This window comes from Tachypleus tridentatus, chromosome 6 (genome assembly GCF_004210375.1).
Source record: "Tachypleus tridentatus isolate NWPU-2018 chromosome 6, ASM421037v1, whole genome shotgun sequence".
NCBI lineage: Eukaryota > Metazoa > Arthropoda > Merostomata > Xiphosura > Limulidae > Tachypleus > Tachypleus tridentatus.
Window position 1 is genome coordinate 154,616,819 of NC_134830.1, and position 21,293 is coordinate 154,638,111.

The following is a 21,293-nucleotide window of genomic DNA, read 5'->3' on the forward strand; positions in this document are numbered from 1 at the left end:
GGGTAATATTTCAAAACTTTTTTTGTTATTGTCTCTGGCTAATTAATCTTGTCCTTCTATACCTGTTCTCAAACTTTTCATTCTTAGATTCTCAAACATATATATATATTAATTATTTCTATTAAAATGTTATATGTATGTTTAACTTACGATTAGCTAACCTAACCCATTAATTACGAATTTAATAATAACATGTAGCTATTCAAAATCACTCTACATCAAAATCAGATGGGCTTTCGTCACATAATTCAACCACTTCAGTGCTCTGTGAGGAAGACAACCTTCTGTTGTTGCCCGGGCCAGATTTGGTGTTATTCTTGAATTTAAACAGCTCATCTAACTTACAACATATCATTAAAGCCAGTCTTTCACGTTTTGTATATATCACACCTCATACTAGTATTACTATCAAAAACATAATGATTTCATTACTGAATCAGGCAACTTCCACTTTTCTCAGTTACTTCCTTCTGCTGTAGCTCTCACGACGTCTACATGTTGATGAAATTCCTTGATACTTTACCCAGCTCTCGAAGAGATGAAGTTTCAGATTTCATCTTGTATGTTTGACAGCTCAATGAAGTTTGACTCTACAATTATATTCTGAATTATCTGTAATTTGTTTGTAGACAATAGTTCTTGCCAGTCGGGTACTCTTATATTTATCGCACTTCCTGTATATTTAGTTTCACTTCTAAAACTGTAAGATAATACAATTCACTGGCTGTGAGCAGAACAAGTTCTAGCCAATCCAAGATATCAACTATTCATCAATTTAATTACCTCAGTTCGATAATCAAACCGATTTATATTTAATTTAATATCAATAAGAAGAGTTCATCTTTTACATATAAAATAACGAAGTTCCTGGTGTCTTAATTTTGTGAAAATAAAATTATTATATTTTTACACAATTCAGGGTCACATACTCTAATGAGACCTTCAATACATTTCAGCATATCTTCATCTATCATGTCCACAGTTAGAGCCAGCCAACAGTTTTAAAACATTTCCACCTGTCTATTAAAACACGTTTTTGTGGGTTCCGAAAGGAAATCAAAATGCTATCTTTAATATCTCTAATTCAAATAAAAATCTTCTATCTTAACAAGATATCGTCTAAGGCCTCATAGTTCTTAGTTAATCCTTCCTGTAAGATCCTTACAAAGCATAACATAGCTATTACCTGATATGTCATGTGAAATAAAGTCATATTTTCCAAACCGCTCTCATCGAAATTAACACGACTACTTACCATAAAATATTTCCCAATGATATTAATTCTTCTCGTGATCAAACCATTAATCGAACATACTGTAAAAATCATACATCTTCGAAAAATATACACTTATCTCCTTATAATAAAAATTTCCTTCTTCAATAAAAATCATACCCGTCATACTCTCGTTCTGTGCCGCTATGTTTCTAATCTTTTATAGAAAAATGACAGAAGTAAAACTACAGATATGTTTACTACTAAAACATATAAAGACAAGTGTCTTATAGCCACACACTTATATATGTATAACATATACAACAATGTATACACACATCTTATATTGTCTACTTATTTCTAATTTCAACTTCCATATGGCTTAACATATTGTTAAAAGGTCCTAGCACACCACGTGTTTCTTCACTAGAGCTAACATTAACTCTTTATCATTAGTTTTGCCTTTTTATTTGTTTGTTTCTCTCCATGTTCAGAAGGTTGTGTTAAATGTTTATTACATAACTGAAAGGCTAACTGCATTCTCTGTAATAGTTCTTGTAATCGTGATCTACCGCATGATAAAATACTTTTCGGGTTATTATTTCTTGTACTGAATAGGGATCAGTACATCTCTACCATGTAATGTAAAGACGAACTTTCCAGAGTAGACTCATTTTCATCACTTATGTAATAGATGAACCAGCTCTTCCCCATTTTTGTGATCTTTCTCACAGTATTGAGTGATCATAACTTGCAAAGTTCTGTTGAATCTTTTTACTAATACGGTAGCAGCTGGATGAAAGCAGTTGTTTCAGTTTTCTTGACACCTAACAATTGATAAATGTCTTTTACTAACGTAGAAACGAAGTTACTACCTCTATCCGTCAGTAAGTACTGGGTTACACCGTATCTAGCAATTATGTTATTTACAAATGATTCAGCAATCGTTTCCGCTTTTTGATTAGGCAAGCAAGTTATTTATTAACTCATCATTATTTTGTTCACTAATCTCATAATCTAAATCACAAATTATTGGGCCAAACACTCAATGACACTAACAGATCAATTTTAATGTTTAATTAGCCAGTCCTCAGAGTGAGTTTATGGCATATGAAGTAGGATTGGTGACAGTCAAAGCTTTCTTTTATAATACAGTTTATTATAAGATACCATAACACCTGCCCATTTATTTTTATTTTGAGAAATGAAAGCAGTAGCGGTAAGACTAATTAAATTAACTGTTGGTGCTTTACTATCATCTATAGTCAGAAATCACTATTAGATGTGATTTTATCATAATCTTAAAATAAAATCTCAGACACACCCACAAAAAAAGTTTTTTAAACTCTTTGAGCCACACTAGATGGCACTATATTCCAGACAATGTTTGACAGGAAATATTCATTTATCAAATGAAATTATGGTTTCAGAACATTTAAAAAAAAAGAAAACTTAAATTTATAGATTTCTCACTTTTAGCAATTCCAGTCCAAACATAAAATATTACTATTGACATGTATTCGTCGTTTCCTTTTCAATAATGAAATGAAACAGTGTTGCAGAACGAGCTCTTTGTCTTTACTTTACGTTAACACTGTAATAAATCCTGCATTGTTACAGTTTTACTGTGATATAGTGAAACAGTATGACATGTTATTTTCCAGTTTAAAAAGATTCATCAAAACTGCTAACAGTCAAACAGTATTAATATATACACTAGCTTCTGAGCTAATGAACCAATAAGAATAAGAATGTGATAAAAAAATTTAGGGATTAAAATAGGTAATTGAAAAAAAGATTTATACTTGTTATAAGCCGTAATAAAGACAATATGTTAAAAGACCCATGCTATTTTTAAACAAGATATCAAGCTAATAATGTACAATAACCCTCATTAAAAAATTTTATAAAATGAAAAACTGAAAAACATTATAAAACACATTTATACTTGACATTAGACAATGGTGTTAAACCTATTACATTTTAACCTTTTCGTATTTTATATTGTTCCTTAGAGATTTTCAACAAATATAACAGAATCTAATAATAGTGTCACATACACACTATAAGCGTATAATATCTTTTGTTGACTACATTTTCTTTTAAAACTTGATTTTTTACGACAAACATAAATTGCGGAATACCATTTACAAAAGCCTTTCGATACAACATACCTTGTAAACATTATAAATTAAATATATTACAGACATTATAATAAATGAAAAAAGTGAAACTAACCTTATAAAAAAAATAGAACATACCATACGAAGCATGTTTCAATGACTCGGAAACAAGTTAATAAAGTAAAGTAAATATTTAAATTAATTTCAGATCTGTTTACAGATTCTTAAACAGTTGTTGATTGAAGAAATAATGTGGATACAGAAACATATCCAATGAGAACATGAGTTGTTAATCATACATGCTATACCAACTGTAAAACAATTGTTATTAAATAAGTATCTGGCAATAAAAATTAGCGTTCGGAAAGTTTATTTATATACTGTTGTGTTTGTGTGTTTTTATTATAGTAAACCGACATCGGTCTCTCTGCTGAGTCTTCCATATATTCCGTTGTCTGTACTGTGAAACATAGAATAATAAGTGAATAAGAAGTAATTATTGGACGCACCGTAGAACGTATAATTTAAATAAAATATTTAATTTTCACCTAAATAGCCTTAAATGAACTGAGTTATAAAGTTTCACATAACATAACGTAACTGTACCTGACCTAAACTCGTTTGGAATGTGACAAAGAAATAAATAATAATAATGTGTAAAACATATTAAAGTTTTCACATACAATAATTCAGATTCTAGCAAAGGGAAACAAATAACTTTGTATTTTAATTTTGGACAAACAAGCGATATAAACACCAAATGTTTATTCAACATGACATCGGACTTTGAGTGTACATCAGTATCAAAAAGAAAATTAAAACATTTCTATAAAGTTTATACCGTCGATTTGTGATTTAAGTTATTTTATCAATACATCTGAAGAAGATAGCGAATTATAAAGTACGACCTTTGTATAATTTAAAATCAGTAAGTAGTAATCTGGGTTATAACAGTTTCGTAACTCAGAGCTATGGCCTTCACTATGATTGCCTCATAACAACATATTATATAAATTAGTCAATTTGAAGAACACTGTTAACATAACCAAATAACTTACAGCTGATATCAACGTCTTTTAGCTTATTGCAGTATAATGAAGATGAGGCTAGTGGTAAGTGTTTTACACTTTATTCTGTAATTTAATTATCGGTTGAACTCTAGCACAGCTCACCGGAGACAAATAGTTGTATTTGATGCATGGTATCATTCCAGTGTGAAAAGTGGCAGAATAATGTGAGATAAATAGAGCAAAATTAATTTCTGAAGAGCGTGGTGGGAAATTGAAAATAATACTTCTTGTTTGTTGTTTCATTTGTCAAAGTGCTGGTTTACTGTTAATTCTTCTATACTATATAAGAGTTCCTTTCTGAGAATTACTTCATCAATTTATATTTCACTAATAATAACCCGAAATGAGATCAGGTCTCTTATGAACAGTAATTAAATTTGATGTAATTATCTCATATTATTCTGCGTAGAGAAGTGCCTCTTCTCACACTGAAATGATATCATTGAACAAATACAACTATTTGTCTCCGGTGAGTTGTGTTACAATTTCACCGATAATAACTTATATAATAAACTGTAGAAAATTTACCACTGTCCTCATCTTCATTAGACTGCGATAGGATAAAAGATGTTGATAGCAGCTATGAGTTACAGATACGATAGAAAGTGTTCGTATTTCTGCGTCGTGAATAGTTTTTTCCTTATAACTTAAAAAGTGTCACGATTAGGATAATGAAAGTATAGTATATTATAAATATTATATCAACACACATCTACATACATTTCTATGTAAATTGAACGACATATAAACTGTTTATAAACAAATAATCAAATGTAGGAGGTGCAGAAAGTGTTCGTGCGTCTACTTTAATGGTCAGTTGTGCAGCCCTTCAGGTGAATTACTTGGCGCAATCTCTCCTCATAGCCCTCCATGATCGTTTGACAGTACTCGACTAGTGTTTTCTTCCATTCTTCTTTACAGAAGGCCTCCAATTCATGCAAGGTTTTCGGATGACGTTGATGAACTCTGATTTTCAACTCATGCCAAACGTTGTCAATTGGGTTGAGATTGGGTGACTTCGATGGCCACTCCAGAACGCTTATATGATTCCTCTGCAACCAGGATTGCACATATTTCGATGTGTGATAAGGATCATTGTCGTGCTGGAAGATCCAACAATGTCCAAGCCGCAAGTTCCGAGCATCATTCTTGATATAAGTGCCTAATATATCAACATACTCTTCTTTTTTTCATGATTCCGTTGACGCGGTGAAGGCTGCCTACACCAAAAGAGCTGAAGAAGCCCCATAGCATGATCGAGCCACCTCCGTATTTAACAGTAAGGACTGTGTTCCCTGGAAGATTTCGTTCCCCCTTCTTACGGGAAATATTGCGAACATCATTGTGGCCAAAAAGCTCGATTTAGTCTTGTCTGACCAAATAATGAGTATTCTTGCATACCTCAATCGTGCTTCTAAATGAACAGGCTTTAAATATGGATTTCTACGTGGACGGCATGTTTTGAACCCAGAAGAGAGTTACGTGTTCCTAACTGTAGAGGTGCTTACTTCAACCCCAATTTCCCTTACCAGTTTCTGTATGTCATTACGTGTTAAACAAGGGTTCTTACTAACTTTTCTGAGAACTATCCTCTTGGTTCTTTCTGAAATTTTGGTGGGTCATCCAGAACGAGAGAGGTTAGCAGTTGATTCTGAGAGCTTAACCTTGGCAATTATTGTTTGAACAATAGATTTCTGCACATTAAGTTGTGTATTAACAACGGAAAGAGATACAGAAGACTTGTATTTTACAATAATTCGGCTCTTTAAATCACTGGACAATTTATTCCTGTTTGCCATAAAATAATTTATAGTTGTGTTAAAACATGAACTTCCTCAAATTAACCAAGAGAAAGTTTTCAACTCTTTGTCAACCTGAAGATGACCTGAGAAGGTGGAAATGTTGTTCTCAACTTAATCTCAGTAAATGTTTTAATACCCATACCAAACATCTTAAGATACATTTTTACTTGAAGTTGGTTTCTCGTCATCACCAATAAACTTCCCAAATCCTTTGAAAATAATTAAATTTAATTAAATAACTTACTTATTACAACATCGAAAATTTTGTGCTTTTTATTTAATTTATATGAAACTTTATATATCTTTTTTTTTTTTTAAAGCTTGTGAGGATCCGGATTATGACCAATAGAAATGATGTTCTGAAACCTTGCCTTTATTGAATTAACAACCTGAAGGTTATAATAGTGCAACAAAAATATATTCTTGAATTTACTGTAAACATAATTTTGAAATAATAAAAAAAATTCATAGAATAAACTGAATCAAGTAAGAAATAAAGTGTAATTTATAGTAAAAAAAAACTTTCGTTAATGTGTCTGTCTGTGTGTTTCTCCTGTTCAAGGAACACGATTTTATACAGAATCAGATGCTGGCTTAGGTTAATTTCCGTAAAATATATTTCAAGTGTTTGCGATTCGAAAAAGTAATGGTCCAAAAGAAATATTATTACATGGTCAAATGTTTGATCCAGAGATTTTCCTTGTATCTGTTCTCACATTCTTGTTATCGATATTTGATCAATAAGCCAGCTGTTTACAATTCAGGATGTTTTAAGTTTTCAGTAATCAATCCTTCGTAATTTTATTCCATCATGTGGTGGTGTCAACCTGTCACAGTTTCTTCCTGGTTCCACTCATTAATACAGTGTCTATAGTTTCCATAACCCCTTGAGTGATCTTGATAGCGTCAATTAATCACAGACTAAACGCTAAACGTGCAGCGGAAACTTTCTCAACATATTTTATAGAATCATTGTTCTTCTATAATTATCATTGTTTCATGCACGTGTGTACTGAAACTTCTGTGTATCCTGTAAGCTTTCAGGGGAGATATATTGTCTTTGTAAAAAAAACACAAAAAACTGTGATATACAAGCTTTTCACGACGAGAATGTTGATTATTTAAATGGTTATAATTTCATAAGAAAGTTAAAATTTAATATATATATTTTTATCACAGGTTTTTGTTTTCCTTTTGGTTACTACGATCTGCACTATAGGAAGTAAAGCTAAAAATGGAAATAACGATAGAAAACCGGAAAGGGGAAGACATGGAAATAACAGGGCTCCAGGTTTTCATAAAAGTAATGGAAATAAAGGAGAAAATAAGAAAGTGTTAGAAAGAGACACAACTGAAGGCTTAGACACTACCTATGGCTTGAGAGATGGTGGAAGCTACAACAACAGTTTGGGTTACGAAAGAGTATTGGATCGTGAGCTAACAAAGAATGACCGTCACAATTTGTTTACAGAAAATCGTAATAGCAGAGGATAATTGGTAACAGCTAATTCAGGTTACTTTAAACTATTGAGTATGTTAAACTTTTAATATATAAATATTGCGAAATTTCACCTTTCTCGTAAGAATGATACAAATTTAATAACCTGGTTATGCCGCTTGATTTTTAGCGTGAGAGTCGTGGGTTTAAATATTCGTCATACGAAACACGCTCACCCTTTCAGTTGTTCAGACGTTTTTATGATAACGGTCAATCCTACGATTCATTGGTAATATAGTAGCCCAATAGTTGATTTACACTGATAAATTAGAGACTGCTAGCACAGATAGCCCTCGTTTAACCCTCTGTGAAATTAAAAAGGAAGAAGCAAACCAATTCAGGAATACAAAATTGAAAGTAGGTAAAATTATTAAACAGTTTATAATTTTGATAGTAACTTACTGATTGACCAACATTTATCCCCAATGGGACAGCGGGAAGTCTGCGTATTCACATCAACAGAGATCGGGTTTTGATAATAATTTGGGCACGTACAGGTTGCCCACAGAGTAGCTTCGTAATCTGAATTGTGAAATAAAAAAACTGTTGATTGAAATTAAGTTCGATTTTTTAGAATAGAAAATGAAGAGTAATTTATACTTTAAAACATCTTTAGATAATTTGTTGGTGTGTGTTTCTCATTTACCATTAACACGGTTTGATACAGAATTATATGCTTACTGGTGGGTAGATTCTTTAGAATATATTTCCAGTCTGAGTCAGGGAAACTTTGGCGTTAATGTTATACCACAAAGACATTGAGAAAAGAAAACAATAGTCAAACAAATCATCAATCCCATCGGCTGTAGAATATAATAAACTGTACAAGAATATTTCGGTGTTGGTAAATGCGTGTATTAACAGCAACAATGTACGAATTGATCTATTTATAATCTGGTTATTTTCAATTTCTCCAAAATTATCTGATGTTTTATAATTTTCAAAAGTTCATATTTTAAAAACTTGTTCGTTTCCTTATAATGATTAAGATATTTTGACAAAAATATGTGGGAGAACGAAATAAATTCAATTGATTTATTAAAGAGAAACCCACGTGTAATTTTATGATATTTAGGATCATTTGTTGATACCACGGTGTACTAGATTTCAACTTCTCAACTGAACAAAAATGGATACGTTTAAACATGGTGATAAGTTAATAATGAACAGTTTTCACGAGTAACATAATGTTTGAAATAATTTATAAGAACTACCAGGGATGTTGAAAAAATCATATATTCGATTAGTTTAAATATAAATTACATAAAATTACTCATCCTTAGTCTAAATTGTTCAGCTTTACTTGCATTGATAAATGTAATTACAAATCATTGATTAATTTAGTGAATATAGTCAATATAAACATTATTTGACTGGTGTTGTAACAAATATCATTGAAGGAACTTGGCAGAAAATAAAATATAATTCTTCCTGTTTGTTGTTTTATACGACGAGAACATTTGTCACAGTGTTATTTTACTGGGAATTCTGTTATACTGAATTTGAATAAAAATTTATATTTCATTTATATTCATATTTCGATCCGAAATCGAAACGCTGTTTTAATATCCTGTAAACCTAATAACAAATCTTCTATCTCAACAAGATATCGTTCAGCCAGGGTCTTGTAGTTCTTAATTAATCCTTCCTGTAAGATCTTTACCGAATATAAGATCGCTGTTCTCTAATTTGTCATATGAAATAACGTTACACTTTCCGAGCCATTGTCATCACACCAACAGGACTACTGACGTGAAAAGATTTCTCGAACAATATTAGTACTTCTCCAATTCAAACTATTCATCGAACATACACTGTGGAAACGGTTTATTTTCAAGAATTATCCACTTATCTCCTGATAATGCAAAAGTTTCGTGTTCAACAAAAATCATATTTTTCTTAGTTTTTACCGGTACAATACTTACGTTCTCTGCCGACATATTTTCTATCATCCATAGAATAATGATAGTATTAAAACTGCAGATTGTCTACTACTAAAACGTATAAAGACAAGTGTCTTATAATCACACACACATATATATAACATATACAACAATGTTGAAACACAGCCTATATTGTCTAGTTAATTCTAATTTGGACTTCGCGTTTAGCTTAACATATTTTGAAAAGCTTTTCTTCACTGGAGCTAATATTAACTCTACAGAAATCATTTTTGGGTCTACGTACAACTACTTGTTGATGAAAATTTCACTCGTCTTTTTGTAGGGGTAAGGATTACTTCTGCTTGTGGTGGTACAGGACCACGAGATGTAATGTTATAATCATGTGTAAAAGTATCAGCCATCGTTGTTCAAGATGTTTTTTACACGCTGTTTTTGTGTATAGGGAAATTGATGTCACTAGGCACGCTACACGAAGGGTCATCTATGTCAACACTTCCATCACTTAATATGGTATTAACGTCATTTAACTTTTACCTTTCTATCTCGGCTTCACTTAACTCTTCATCATCATAATATAAATCTAGATAGACCAATCATAAGATTCGACTTTAATATTTTCTTTTTTGTTAGTCACTTGGTTTTCATTAGTCATATATTCGTACTGATAGGGTTTCCTTTTCTTCAGATTCTTTAATCCATTAACACGTACCAACTGTTTTCTTCTCACATTATCATCATTTTCCTAATAAATGAATCAGTTACTGCCAAGTTTTCTGAACTTCATCACATGTTTCAGAGATCATATCCAGCAAATTACTGTTGAATATTTCTGCTAACAGAGTAACAGTTGGATGAAAAGCAGTTGTTTCTCTTTTCTAATCACCAAAGAACTGAAAAAATGTAATTTTTTAACTTGTAAAAGAAGTCATTTATTCTGTCTGTCAGTACGTACTGAAGTACACCCTGTCTGGCCAATTATTTATTTACAAATGCCTCAGACATCGTTTCCGGTTTTTGATGAGGCATTTTATCTGGATATCTAATAATAAAATATTTATTGACTGAGTAGGAAGCAGATAATGGACCTAAAATATTCATAGCTACAATCTCTAATGGTTGTAGTTTATAAAAATTTATATTATAGTTTCAATTAACAGCTGTTTAAGGTTATATAAACATACCTGGGATCATTGCAAATGTTTAATACACCTTACAATCTTGTTTCCAAGTCATTCATACCTGTTTCATAAAGTTTGTTCTGTTGTTCTTTAAAAGTTTGTTTCACTAACTTATTGATTATAATGTCTGTAATATATGTAATTTATAATATCTATACTCTATGTTGTATCAAATGGTTTACGATAAGAATATTCCGCAATCTATGTTTATTGTATATGAACCGGTCTGAAAAGAAACCGTTGTCAACAATTGATATTTCATGTTTACAGTGTGGTGTAAATGCTATTATTATAAACTCTTCTACCTATTGAAAATATCGAAAAAACTATATGAAAAATATAAAGGTTAACAAAGTAACGAGTTTAACACTAATGTCTCATGTAATTAATGAATGTGTGTTATAATGTTTATCAATTTTTCATTTTTTTCACTTTGTATAAGAATTATTAGCTTGAAATCTTTGTTTGAAAATTACAAAGATCTTATGTGATATTTTCAATATTACGGTTGATAATAAGTGATAATCTTATTTTTAATTAGCTCCATTAATCGCTAGATTAATTATCAAATTCTGATTCACATTAAATGATAAGATCAAAATTAAGAATAAAATTGTTTGACTTTCAACAGTTTCAAAGAATCTTATTAAACCAGACAATAAAATGTCATACTGTTTTCTTGTATTGAAGTAGTACCGTAGCTACGCAGGATGTCTCGAATTGCTAAGGTAAAGTAAATCCAAAATGATCATTCTTTGACACTGTTGTTTGCTACGTGTCTGTCCACAAATAAGACTGTATTTTAAGATCATGATAAAATCACATCTATTAATGGTTTCTGACTGTGAATAGCAGTAAAGTACTAGTAGTGAATTTTAATTCATCTTGCAGCCACTGATTTGATTTGTTAAAATGAAAATAGGTTGGTAGATGTCACAGTATCTAATTATAAATTGTGTTATGAAATAAAGCTTCAACGATAGCCAACCCTACTTCGTAATCCAGATATTTACACTGAGGATTTTGTAATTACTTATAAAAATTGATGTCACGTGAGTGTGTGGCCCAATAATGTCATTGTATATGTAGTTTTGAATACTGTTCGAAAGTGTTTTTGCAATATTACATGGGCCTAATAATTTAAATGAGATACAAGTTATTTTGGTTTTAAAATCAAATTTTCTATGATTCATACAGGCAGACTTCAAAATAAATATTTATTTTTTTTCTATAACGTAGAAATTGTTTAAAAAACAGGAAGAAAATCAATTCTTTAGATCAAATTATTATTTTGTTTATCACGATGAACACTTTTATTATTATGTTTTTCAAGATAAATGTAAATAAACTAAAGGAAAGAGAAGAACATTGATGAGAAACGAATATAAATCCTTATTCATCTTCATATGTTTATGTGAAATACTCGTCTTTTATTCTTAAAACTGTGTGTTGTGTTCAATTTTTATTTATCCACCTGTTGTCAAGCTGGCATTGTGTGACCATTATTTTTTTTTTCCAATGTTGGATACGTACGTTCGTGTCCCATTCTCACAAAAAATTTCAGTTCAGGTTAAATTGTGCTACGTTATGTTAGTTGCAACTTTAATGCTTTGTTGTTTGATTCTTTAAAAAATTAGAAACTCCGTATAACTTGATTGTCAACCTCACAACATACAAAAACTTTTAGGATTTTACAATATAGCTAATGATGCTGTTTGTAGTTGACCTTATTAAGAAGTTCAAGATTTTCGTCCGAACCAACTGAGCAATAGGAAGATGTTACTATTGTGTAGAATACCTTTCAAACTTGTTTTGGAGGAATCAATGAACAATCACCACTCACTCTGCTCACATACTGCAGCTTCTAGTGATGGTATTAATTGTGCAATATTAATACAATAAACCAGTGAACCTTCATGCAAAGAAAGTATAAACTGTTTCTCATTATTTCTGTACCAGTAATGTGACGTCTCAAGAGAAAGTAACCTCTTAGTCTGAAACCTATAACCCATAATACCTGGATAATCTTTTAATTGGCTCTAATCTATCATCAAATCAATAAGTTCATATTATGAAAAGCTGTTGTTTCCCAGATGTTTTATGTTGAAGCCACTCCCTATTATCATTTCTGTTGACACTCAGAAATTTACTATAAATATAATAGAATATATTTGGGTTATTTACACGACCTGTTGCTGCCATAAAGAATATCAAATAATACTGAATAGAAAAAAAAAGTTTTAAAGTGGACGCAAAACCAAATACTATATAGAAATGACATGTCGAGCGCCTGGTAACCGTTTATATACAAGCGGTGTGTTTCTCATGGGTTCTATAACAACCAATAAAGCTATCACGATGTAAAAATCTATAGCCAGTTGTTGTCAACATTTTACGCATAGCAAAATGTGACCAGATCTCAATAAAAAGATTCACTTATGTAAAATTACATGTGACATTTTTCTAGAAATCTGGAAGTGATGGAGAAAAATGGTTATCATTTCTGGATTCAGCGAACAGAATTACTGTATAACTTTAACTGGCAATAGAAACTTATGCATTTTGTTTCAGAAAGTTTATTCCAAATAATTATCCCATCCACATGTCGTGTGAAAGTGAATTTCATTATCACAACAGAACAATACAGAAAGTATTTTATTAGTTTCAAAATATATGACAAATAACAACCATTTAATGTACATTTTATAATCTCTTGGGTTTTCTTGTGCTGGCTCATTATGCATTATTTTAATTTGACATTGACATTAATTTAGAAAAACATAAATGTAAAAGGGAAGACCACTCTAAAATATAGCAAAATAGGTAGAATGGAAAGTAAACACATTGAGACTTGTAATATTCTAATCGTATGTGTGTGTAAATTTGTGTGAAACGTTGCCATCGTTTAGAAATATGAAAAAATCCCTCTTGAGGTGTAGGCGTTGCAAACTGATATTTTTCCCATATAAGCTTATCAGAAAGTATGTCAGACCTCAACGTCACATATTAAATATTTAATTTTCCTTATACTTAAGAGAAAATAAATATGTAACATCACCATAAGATTTTAGGCCTAGAAGTACCATCAGAACGAAATTTAATTCAGTCGTTGAAGAACGTTAAAGCTGAATAAAGAGTTTAACGTATTAGACCTGGTAAAATAATCCAGGATTCAGTTTGTATCTTTTTATAAATTAAAACAGCGTAAAATATATTCTTCAAACGTTAAATGCTGAAAAATATGGCAATATGAAATTATTTTCTCACTACCCACAATTGGTAAAAAAAACAAGAAAGAAAAAGCTATCATTTCACACATCGATACAATCGTTCATTAAAGTTTATTTATCCTACCCGCTCCCCTAGTCGATGTAAAATAACCATTTCTATATATACTTGTCTTTGATGTTCTATTTTCTGGTTTAATTCACATAAATCGTCTGTCGTTGCTTTTCTGAACAATAATTTCAAAACATTTCCACCAACGTCTATAAAACCACGTTTTTTGTGGAGTCCGATCGGAAATAGAAAAATATCTTTATTATCCTTTAAATCTAATAACAAATCTTCTATCTTAAGAAGATATCGTTTATCTTAGGTATTATAGTTCTTAATTAATATTTCCTGTAAGATCGTTACTAAACATAAGATTGCTGTTCCCTGATTTATCACTTGAAATTACGTCATGTTTCCCAAACCATTGTCATTCGAAACTAACGCGACGACTTACGTAAAAAGATTTCTTGTACGATATTAGTTCTTCTCGTATTCAAACTATTAAGCAAACGTACTGTGGAAATGGTTTATTTTCAAGAATTATCCACCTATCTTCTGACAACATAAAATTTCTTTCTTCAATAAGAATCATGCCCGTCTTATTTTTAGTGGTACAATACTCACTTGCTGCCGCCATGTTTACACTCATCCATAGAATAATTATCGTAGTAAATCTACAGATGTATGAACTATCAAAACATATAAAGACAAGAGCCTTATAACCACACACACATATCTATATAACTACACAGCAATGTTCATACATATCCTATGTTGTCCACGTAATTCTAATTACAGTTATGCATTTCTCTTAACATGTTGATATAAGCTTGTTGCACACAACCAGTTTCGTCATTAGAGCAAGCATTAACTCTATTAATGTCATTTTTTATTCTAAATACAGCTACTTGTCGATTTAATTTCACTCGTCACTTTGTAGTGGTAAGCATTACTTCAGGTTGAGTTGGCACAGAACCACTTAATCTAACGCTATATTCATCTTTAACAGTATAAGCTTACGTCGTTGTAGGCGTTATTGACAAACTGTCCATTGGCACAGTGATGTTCACGTCACTTGACCCTCTGTTTCAACATTTCCACCACCTAATATGGTATTAATGTCATCTAACTTTTAATATATCTTGGCTTCACTTATCTCTTCATCATCAAAAGATAAATCTAGTTTATTCGAGTAATTAGATTCGACCTCAATATTTTCTTTTTATCAGTCAGCTGGTTTTTCTCAGTCATATATACGTACTGATATGTTTTTTTTCCCTTCAGTTTTTTTAACACATGCCAGCTGTTTTCGTTTTCGATGGATGTCTTGAATTTCAAAATATATTCGACTTGTTTTTTTAGGACTCTGAGAAGGCCTTTTCATAGTTTTACTAGTTTCTTTCTATTTCCTATTTTAAAAATATAAAAAATAGTTTAACTGTTAATTTTATATCATTAATTTTTATCCTTATATTTAATTGGGCCCGGCATGGCCAGTTAGTTAAGTAACTCGACACCCAATCACACACGCACGTGTATATAATGTACCCGAGAACCTTTCATTTTACATTGTGCACAGGACCGACATAACCAGGTGGGTTAAGGCTTTCGACTCGTAATCCGAGGGTCGCGGGTAAGAATCCCTGTCACACTAAAACATGCTCGCCTTTACAGCCGTGAGGGCGTCATAAAGAGTAACCGAAGAGTTGGCAGTAGTTGGTGATAACTAGTTGCCTTCCACTATTCTTATATTGCGATATTAGGGACGGATAGCGCAGATAGCCCTCGAGTTGTTTCCGCAAAATTTAAAACAAACAAACATATTTCCTCGTTTTTCTCAATGTTCAGCAGCTGTTGTTAAATGTGTAACAGTTAACTCAAAAGTCAACTGCATTCTCAGTCTTGTAATCATAATCCACTGCATGATTAAATACTTTAGAGGTCATGACCTTTTCCATAGGCAGCATTACATCTCTACCATGTAGTTGAAAAAACGGACTTTCCAAAGTAGACTCATTTTGAGCACTTTGTAATAAATGAACCAGCTCTTCCCAAGTTTTCTGATCTTTCTCACAGCATTGAAACATCGTATCCAACAAATTCCTTTTGAATATTTCTACTAATACGGTAGGAGATGAACGAAAAGCAGTTTTTTCAGTTTGTTTTTTTTTGGTATATAACAACTGTGAAATTTATTTTATTATCTTTCTATATCTAACAGTACATTCTGTAGTACAACGTTACTACAATGTTCTTTACATATGTTTTATCAATCGTTTTCACTTTTTATCAGGAACACAAGTTATTTATTAGCTCATTTTTATTTTGTTTAATAATCACATGACTTTAATCCAAAATTACTTCTAATTCATCCTCATTTTCAGTTTTACTTTCTCTTATTTTGTTAATAGATTATTCTCTTCAGTTTCAGTGCCTCTTACTATTATGTTATATGGAGCACTCACATCAAAATTTTAATAATTACATGTTTACTAAATTGTAAACATTGTTATACGATAGGCTAAGTTACATTGTACGAGTTTGTGTTTGTGTATCTGTTTGTGTCTGTAAAATAACTATGGATCTACACAACTTCCTCACAGACCAAGCGAGTAGCTTGTTTGTTTTTTATTGGTCATAGTTTCATAAGGGAAATGATTTTTACTGTTTATTTTTTCAGGTTTTCTTTCTACTTTTGATTATTATCGTTCACACTGTCAGAAGTGACGTCAGAAACGAAATAACCGAAAACATTTACAATGGTTATGATGGTCATAAAGATTAAAGGGGAAATAGAAGCGCTGTTGACAGAGATAGGAATAAAAGTGGTTTTACCGGTAAACCAGGATTCGTAATTAATAGTTGAAATGGAAAATACAAGAATATGTTTGAAAAAGACCCAAACTTTGGCTTGGGTTTTGTGAGTGGCCTTAACTAAAGAGATGGGTTGGGAAGAGAAACACGAACAGCAAGACAATGAGAAATCGATTTCGGAACTGATCGAAGAGAAAGATTATTGGATAGTGAACTAACAAGAAATGAAAGTTTCTATTTGGATGCTGAGAATCACACTGCTGGATGATAATTGGTAAGAGCTCAATTAATTTCGATGTTGAAGTTAATATAAATAAGTGAATATATCAAAATTTAAATACGAAAGCGTTTCGGATAAATTTAATGAATTTAACCACTTTACATTAAACTCGACTTGTGAGTCTGTAGATCGCCTGTTCAAATTCATATCGTATCAACCGTGCTTGCACTTTCATTGGAAAGAGTGCAGCCCAAAATTATCAAAATTCTTGACATATGTAATATTTCTTTTATTAATGTGAATATTTTCTCACATGATATAAGAATGCATAGTCTGCTCTTTTAATAACTGTCATACAATATCGTCAGTGGTTTGTTAATTTTTGGAAGAACCTGCTTTGTTAACTTTATTGTTTTTAAAAGTTCTGAATATTTAATAAAAATGCTGCTCTCTGAAGGTTAAGAAAAGTAATTCGTTTTCTAAGTAATGTTAATGTCTAATAGCTTAAAATTTCTACACATTAAAAAAATTATTAGTTCTGAAATGAGAAACATAAGTGTCTCACGTCAAGTTGTATTCTTAAAGTATAGCTACACACTGGGCTATGAGAAATTTGTAATCACACAGAACCGACTCCAGAGATTAGTGATTAAATTCATTCAAGTCATTGCTAACTCATTGGGAAATGAGAGAGGACTGTCGTATTTGTACAGAATAGAAATTTTCAGTTTTATTAAAGGGTAAGATTGGAACATTTTAACTTCTACTTTACATGTAACTGAGAAGAAAGAGTTGAAGATTCATAAGTTGAATAACCTGTGTGATACGTTATATCTCACACAAGATCCCAGATATTTATATATAAGTCTGTTATATAAACATTTTATGTAAATTAAACATTCATAAATTGAAAAATTACGTATATATATAAAGAAATATATTTGTATAGTTCATATGAAACCAAATACAACTGTAACAAAATAATTAGTAGTATTTTTAAAACACAAACATCCTGAGATTAACAAAGGGAAAGTTTGCAGCTATTTTTTAACCTGGAGTTAAACTAAGAAGGTGGAAACATTGTTCCCAACTCTATCTGAATAAAAGTTTTAATACCCATACCAAACGTCTTGAGATTAATTTTTACTTCAATAAAGTTTCTCGTGAATACGAATAAACTTCCCTTATCTTTTAAAAATCATTAAAGTTATTAAAATAACTTATGACAACATCGACAGTTCTGTGGTTTTAATTCAATTGATATGAAAGTTCATATACGTTTTCTTTTTTCACTGCTTTTTAGGATCCGGATTATCGCTGATAGAAATGATATTCTGAAATCTTACCTTTATTCAAATAACACCAGAAGGTTATATAGTGCAAGAAAAATATATTCTTGAACTTATTGTAAACTGAATATTGATATAAAAATTGCATTGAAATTTAGTTTGATTATTTTGTGGTTATAGAAAACACAAAAGAATAAACTGAATCAAATAAGAAATAAAGTGTAATTTATATTTAAAAGAAAACTTTCGTTGATGTGTCCCTCTGTGTATTTCTTCTGTTCCAGGATCATTTTTCGATACATATTGAAATGCTTGCTTAGGTTAGTTTATGTAGAACATATTTCGAGTGTTGACAATTCGAAGAAGAAATGTTCTAGAAGAAATATTACCACGTGGTGAAATGTTTGACTCTGAGATTTATCTTTATCTGCACTGACATTCTTGTTATCGATATTTGATCTATAATCCAGCTGATAGCATCAACTAATTACAGACTAAACTGAATGCTAAACGAGCAGCGGAAACTTTCACAACATCTTTTATAGAATCATTGTTATTCTATAATCATCATTGTTTTATACACGTGTGTACTGATACTTCACTGTAACCTGTATCACATTTCTTATTATTAAGCAAAATATTACGAGGCTTCTAAAATATTTCTTTAAAAAATTAATGTTTCTCTATTAGTAGCCTTGTCTACAACTAGGTTGTAAGGAAGTATTATTTTGTTTCACGTTTTCTTTCATTTAAACGTTCACTAGTTTGTTGCAATTATATTGCTAAATAAACTAATAGCACTGCTAGGAACAAAGTCTATGACCGATATGAGAGCAATTATACATTAATTGTTCCAAAAGAAGTATGAAAGGTGTTCTACACAATTATAACATATGTATCTGGTACAACTGGTTATTCGGTACCTTCGAAATTCTCGTAGAGTTGACAATCAAATTATACAAAGTTTCATGTTTTTGTTTGAACAGGCCAGCAAAGCACGTAATAAACACTGGATAAAGAAACAATGGCTTCATAGAGTCAACCGACACCAAGCTGATACATTTAGAAAAGGAAAGACGGCAACATGTAGATTTGAAAATAACAGACGAGTATTTCCAAAAAAATTCTAAATGAATAAAGAAATATATTCATTTGTTATCAATGTTATTCTCTTTTCATCAGTTTATATTTTTCTTCAGAAACATAATACTATAAAATATTCATTGTGATAAAGGAAATAATAAATTGAACTAAGTAGGAGTTTGTTTTGTTACCGATTTGTAAATAATTTTTACGTGATAGTAAAAAAATGAATATTAATTTCGAAGTTTACGTAACTTATGGAAAATCTACTTATAAAAGCAAAATACCTTGTATGGAATTCAAGTTATTAGGTCAAGGTTATATTGCAAAAGATCTAAGGAACATAATTCGAAACTCCTTATGCAATAATATTATTGGGTCACACTATCACGTGATAAATTTTGATAGGTAATTAACCAATTCTCCAAGTACTTTTATGGAATATGAAGTAAGAATAGCTACAGTAAAAGCTTTCTTTCATAATACAGTTTTTTTATTAGATGCTATGTTATGTAACAATCTATTTTGATTTTAACAAATAAAAGCAGCGGTTGTCACTCTAATAAAGTTCACAATAGATGCTTTACCACATCTATAGTCAGAAACCATTATTAGATGTGATTTTATCATAATTTTAATTTAAAATCTCATTAATCGACAGGCATATACTGTTTGAGTGAAACTAGATGACGTTATATTCCAGAAAATTTTTGATTAGAAAATTGAATTTATCAAATGAAATCATGGTTTCAGATCATTTAAGAAAAACTATACTTAAGTTTACATATTTCTCCATTTTTGTTAATTCCAGTTGCAACATGAAATACTTTTATTGATCTATTTTCGTCTTTTCCATTTCAATAGTTATTTGAAACAGTATGGAGGAACGAACTCACTGGCTTTACTTTACGTAACATTTCCAGGTTTTCTGCATTTCAACAGTTTTATTGTGATATATTAAAACAATATGACATTTATTGTGGAGTTTAATAAGATTCATCAAAACTGTTAAAAGTAAAGCAGTTTGTTATATTCAGTAGCTTCTGATCTTATCAACCAATGGGGATCAGAATTTGATAATTAATTGAGTGATTAATATAGGTGATTGAGAATAAGATTTACACTTATTATCAGTCATAATGTCGACAATTTCCCATAAAATGTAGGTTGTTTCTAAACAAGATATCAAACTAATAATGTTGAATAATTATGATAAAAAGTGAATAAAACGAAAAACTGATAAGCATAATAACATAGATTTACACTTCACATGAGACATTAGTGTTATTTTTATTACATTGTAAACGGTTACATATTCCAAATAGTTCTTTAAAGATTTTGAACAAGTAAAAGTGTTCATCATAATAGTATTATAACCACTCTCTATTCATGTTTCTATATAGACAGTCTTATATACGTCAAACATAGTTTTCGGAATGCTATTTAAGTTAGCCATTTAATACAACATACATTATACATATTATAAATTAAATATATTACAGACATTATAATCAATAAAGTTACTGAAAGTAACCTTAAAAAAATTAAAACATATATTAGTAGCACTCACCTATGCTCAGAAACATGATAGTAAAGTACATCAAACACTTGAATTGATTTGAGATCTATTTATACATTCTTCAAGAGCTGTTAATTGAAAAAAATAAAGTGGGAAAGGAACTTATTTAATGAGAACATGAGTTGCTAAGCATACATGGAGTGCCAACTGAGAAAACATTGTTACGATACAAGTACGTGTCTGTAGGAAATAGCGTTCGGTAAGTTTATTTATATTCAGTTGTATGTGAATTTTCACGATGGCA

General features: G+C 30.7%; 2 protein-coding genes and 2 long non-coding RNA genes across 8 annotated transcripts in view; 3 read left to right on the forward strand and 1 right to left on the reverse strand.

The window, feature by feature from the left end:
* Positions 1-21,293, forward strand: part of LOC143254148 (uncharacterized) — a 420,077-nt gene that overhangs the window by 383,875 nt on the left and 14,909 nt on the right. The window lies entirely within an intron of this gene.
* The window catches only part of LOC143254170 (uncharacterized), a 101,562-nt gene that overhangs the window by 34,780 nt on the left and 45,489 nt on the right, over positions 1-21,293 (reverse strand). The gene's annotated exons all lie outside the window — the stretch shown is intronic.
* Positions 4,325-9,843, forward strand: LOC143254126 (uncharacterized). Its single transcript, XM_076508918.1, has 2 exons — positions 4,325-4,448; positions 7,388-9,843. Exons 1-2 carry the CDS (start codon positions 4,431-4,433, stop codon positions 7,700-7,702), a joined length of 333 nt encoding a protein of 110 aa, XP_076365033.1. The 5' UTR covers positions 4,325-4,430; the 3' UTR covers positions 7,703-9,843.
* LOC143254163 (uncharacterized) lies at positions 15,248-20,152 on the forward strand. 4 transcript variants are annotated; one of them, XR_013030047.1, is made up of 3 exons: positions 15,532-16,191; positions 16,745-17,838; positions 18,402-18,544. It is a non-coding gene; the product is annotated as an uncharacterized LOC143254163 (long non-coding RNA). The 4 variants fall into 4 exon arrangements; XR_013030046.1 differs by lacking the exon at positions 18,402-18,544 and adding an exon at positions 19,374-20,152 and having other exon boundaries at positions 15,612-16,191; positions 16,745-17,152; XR_013030048.1 differs by having other exon boundaries at positions 15,612-16,191; positions 16,745-17,152.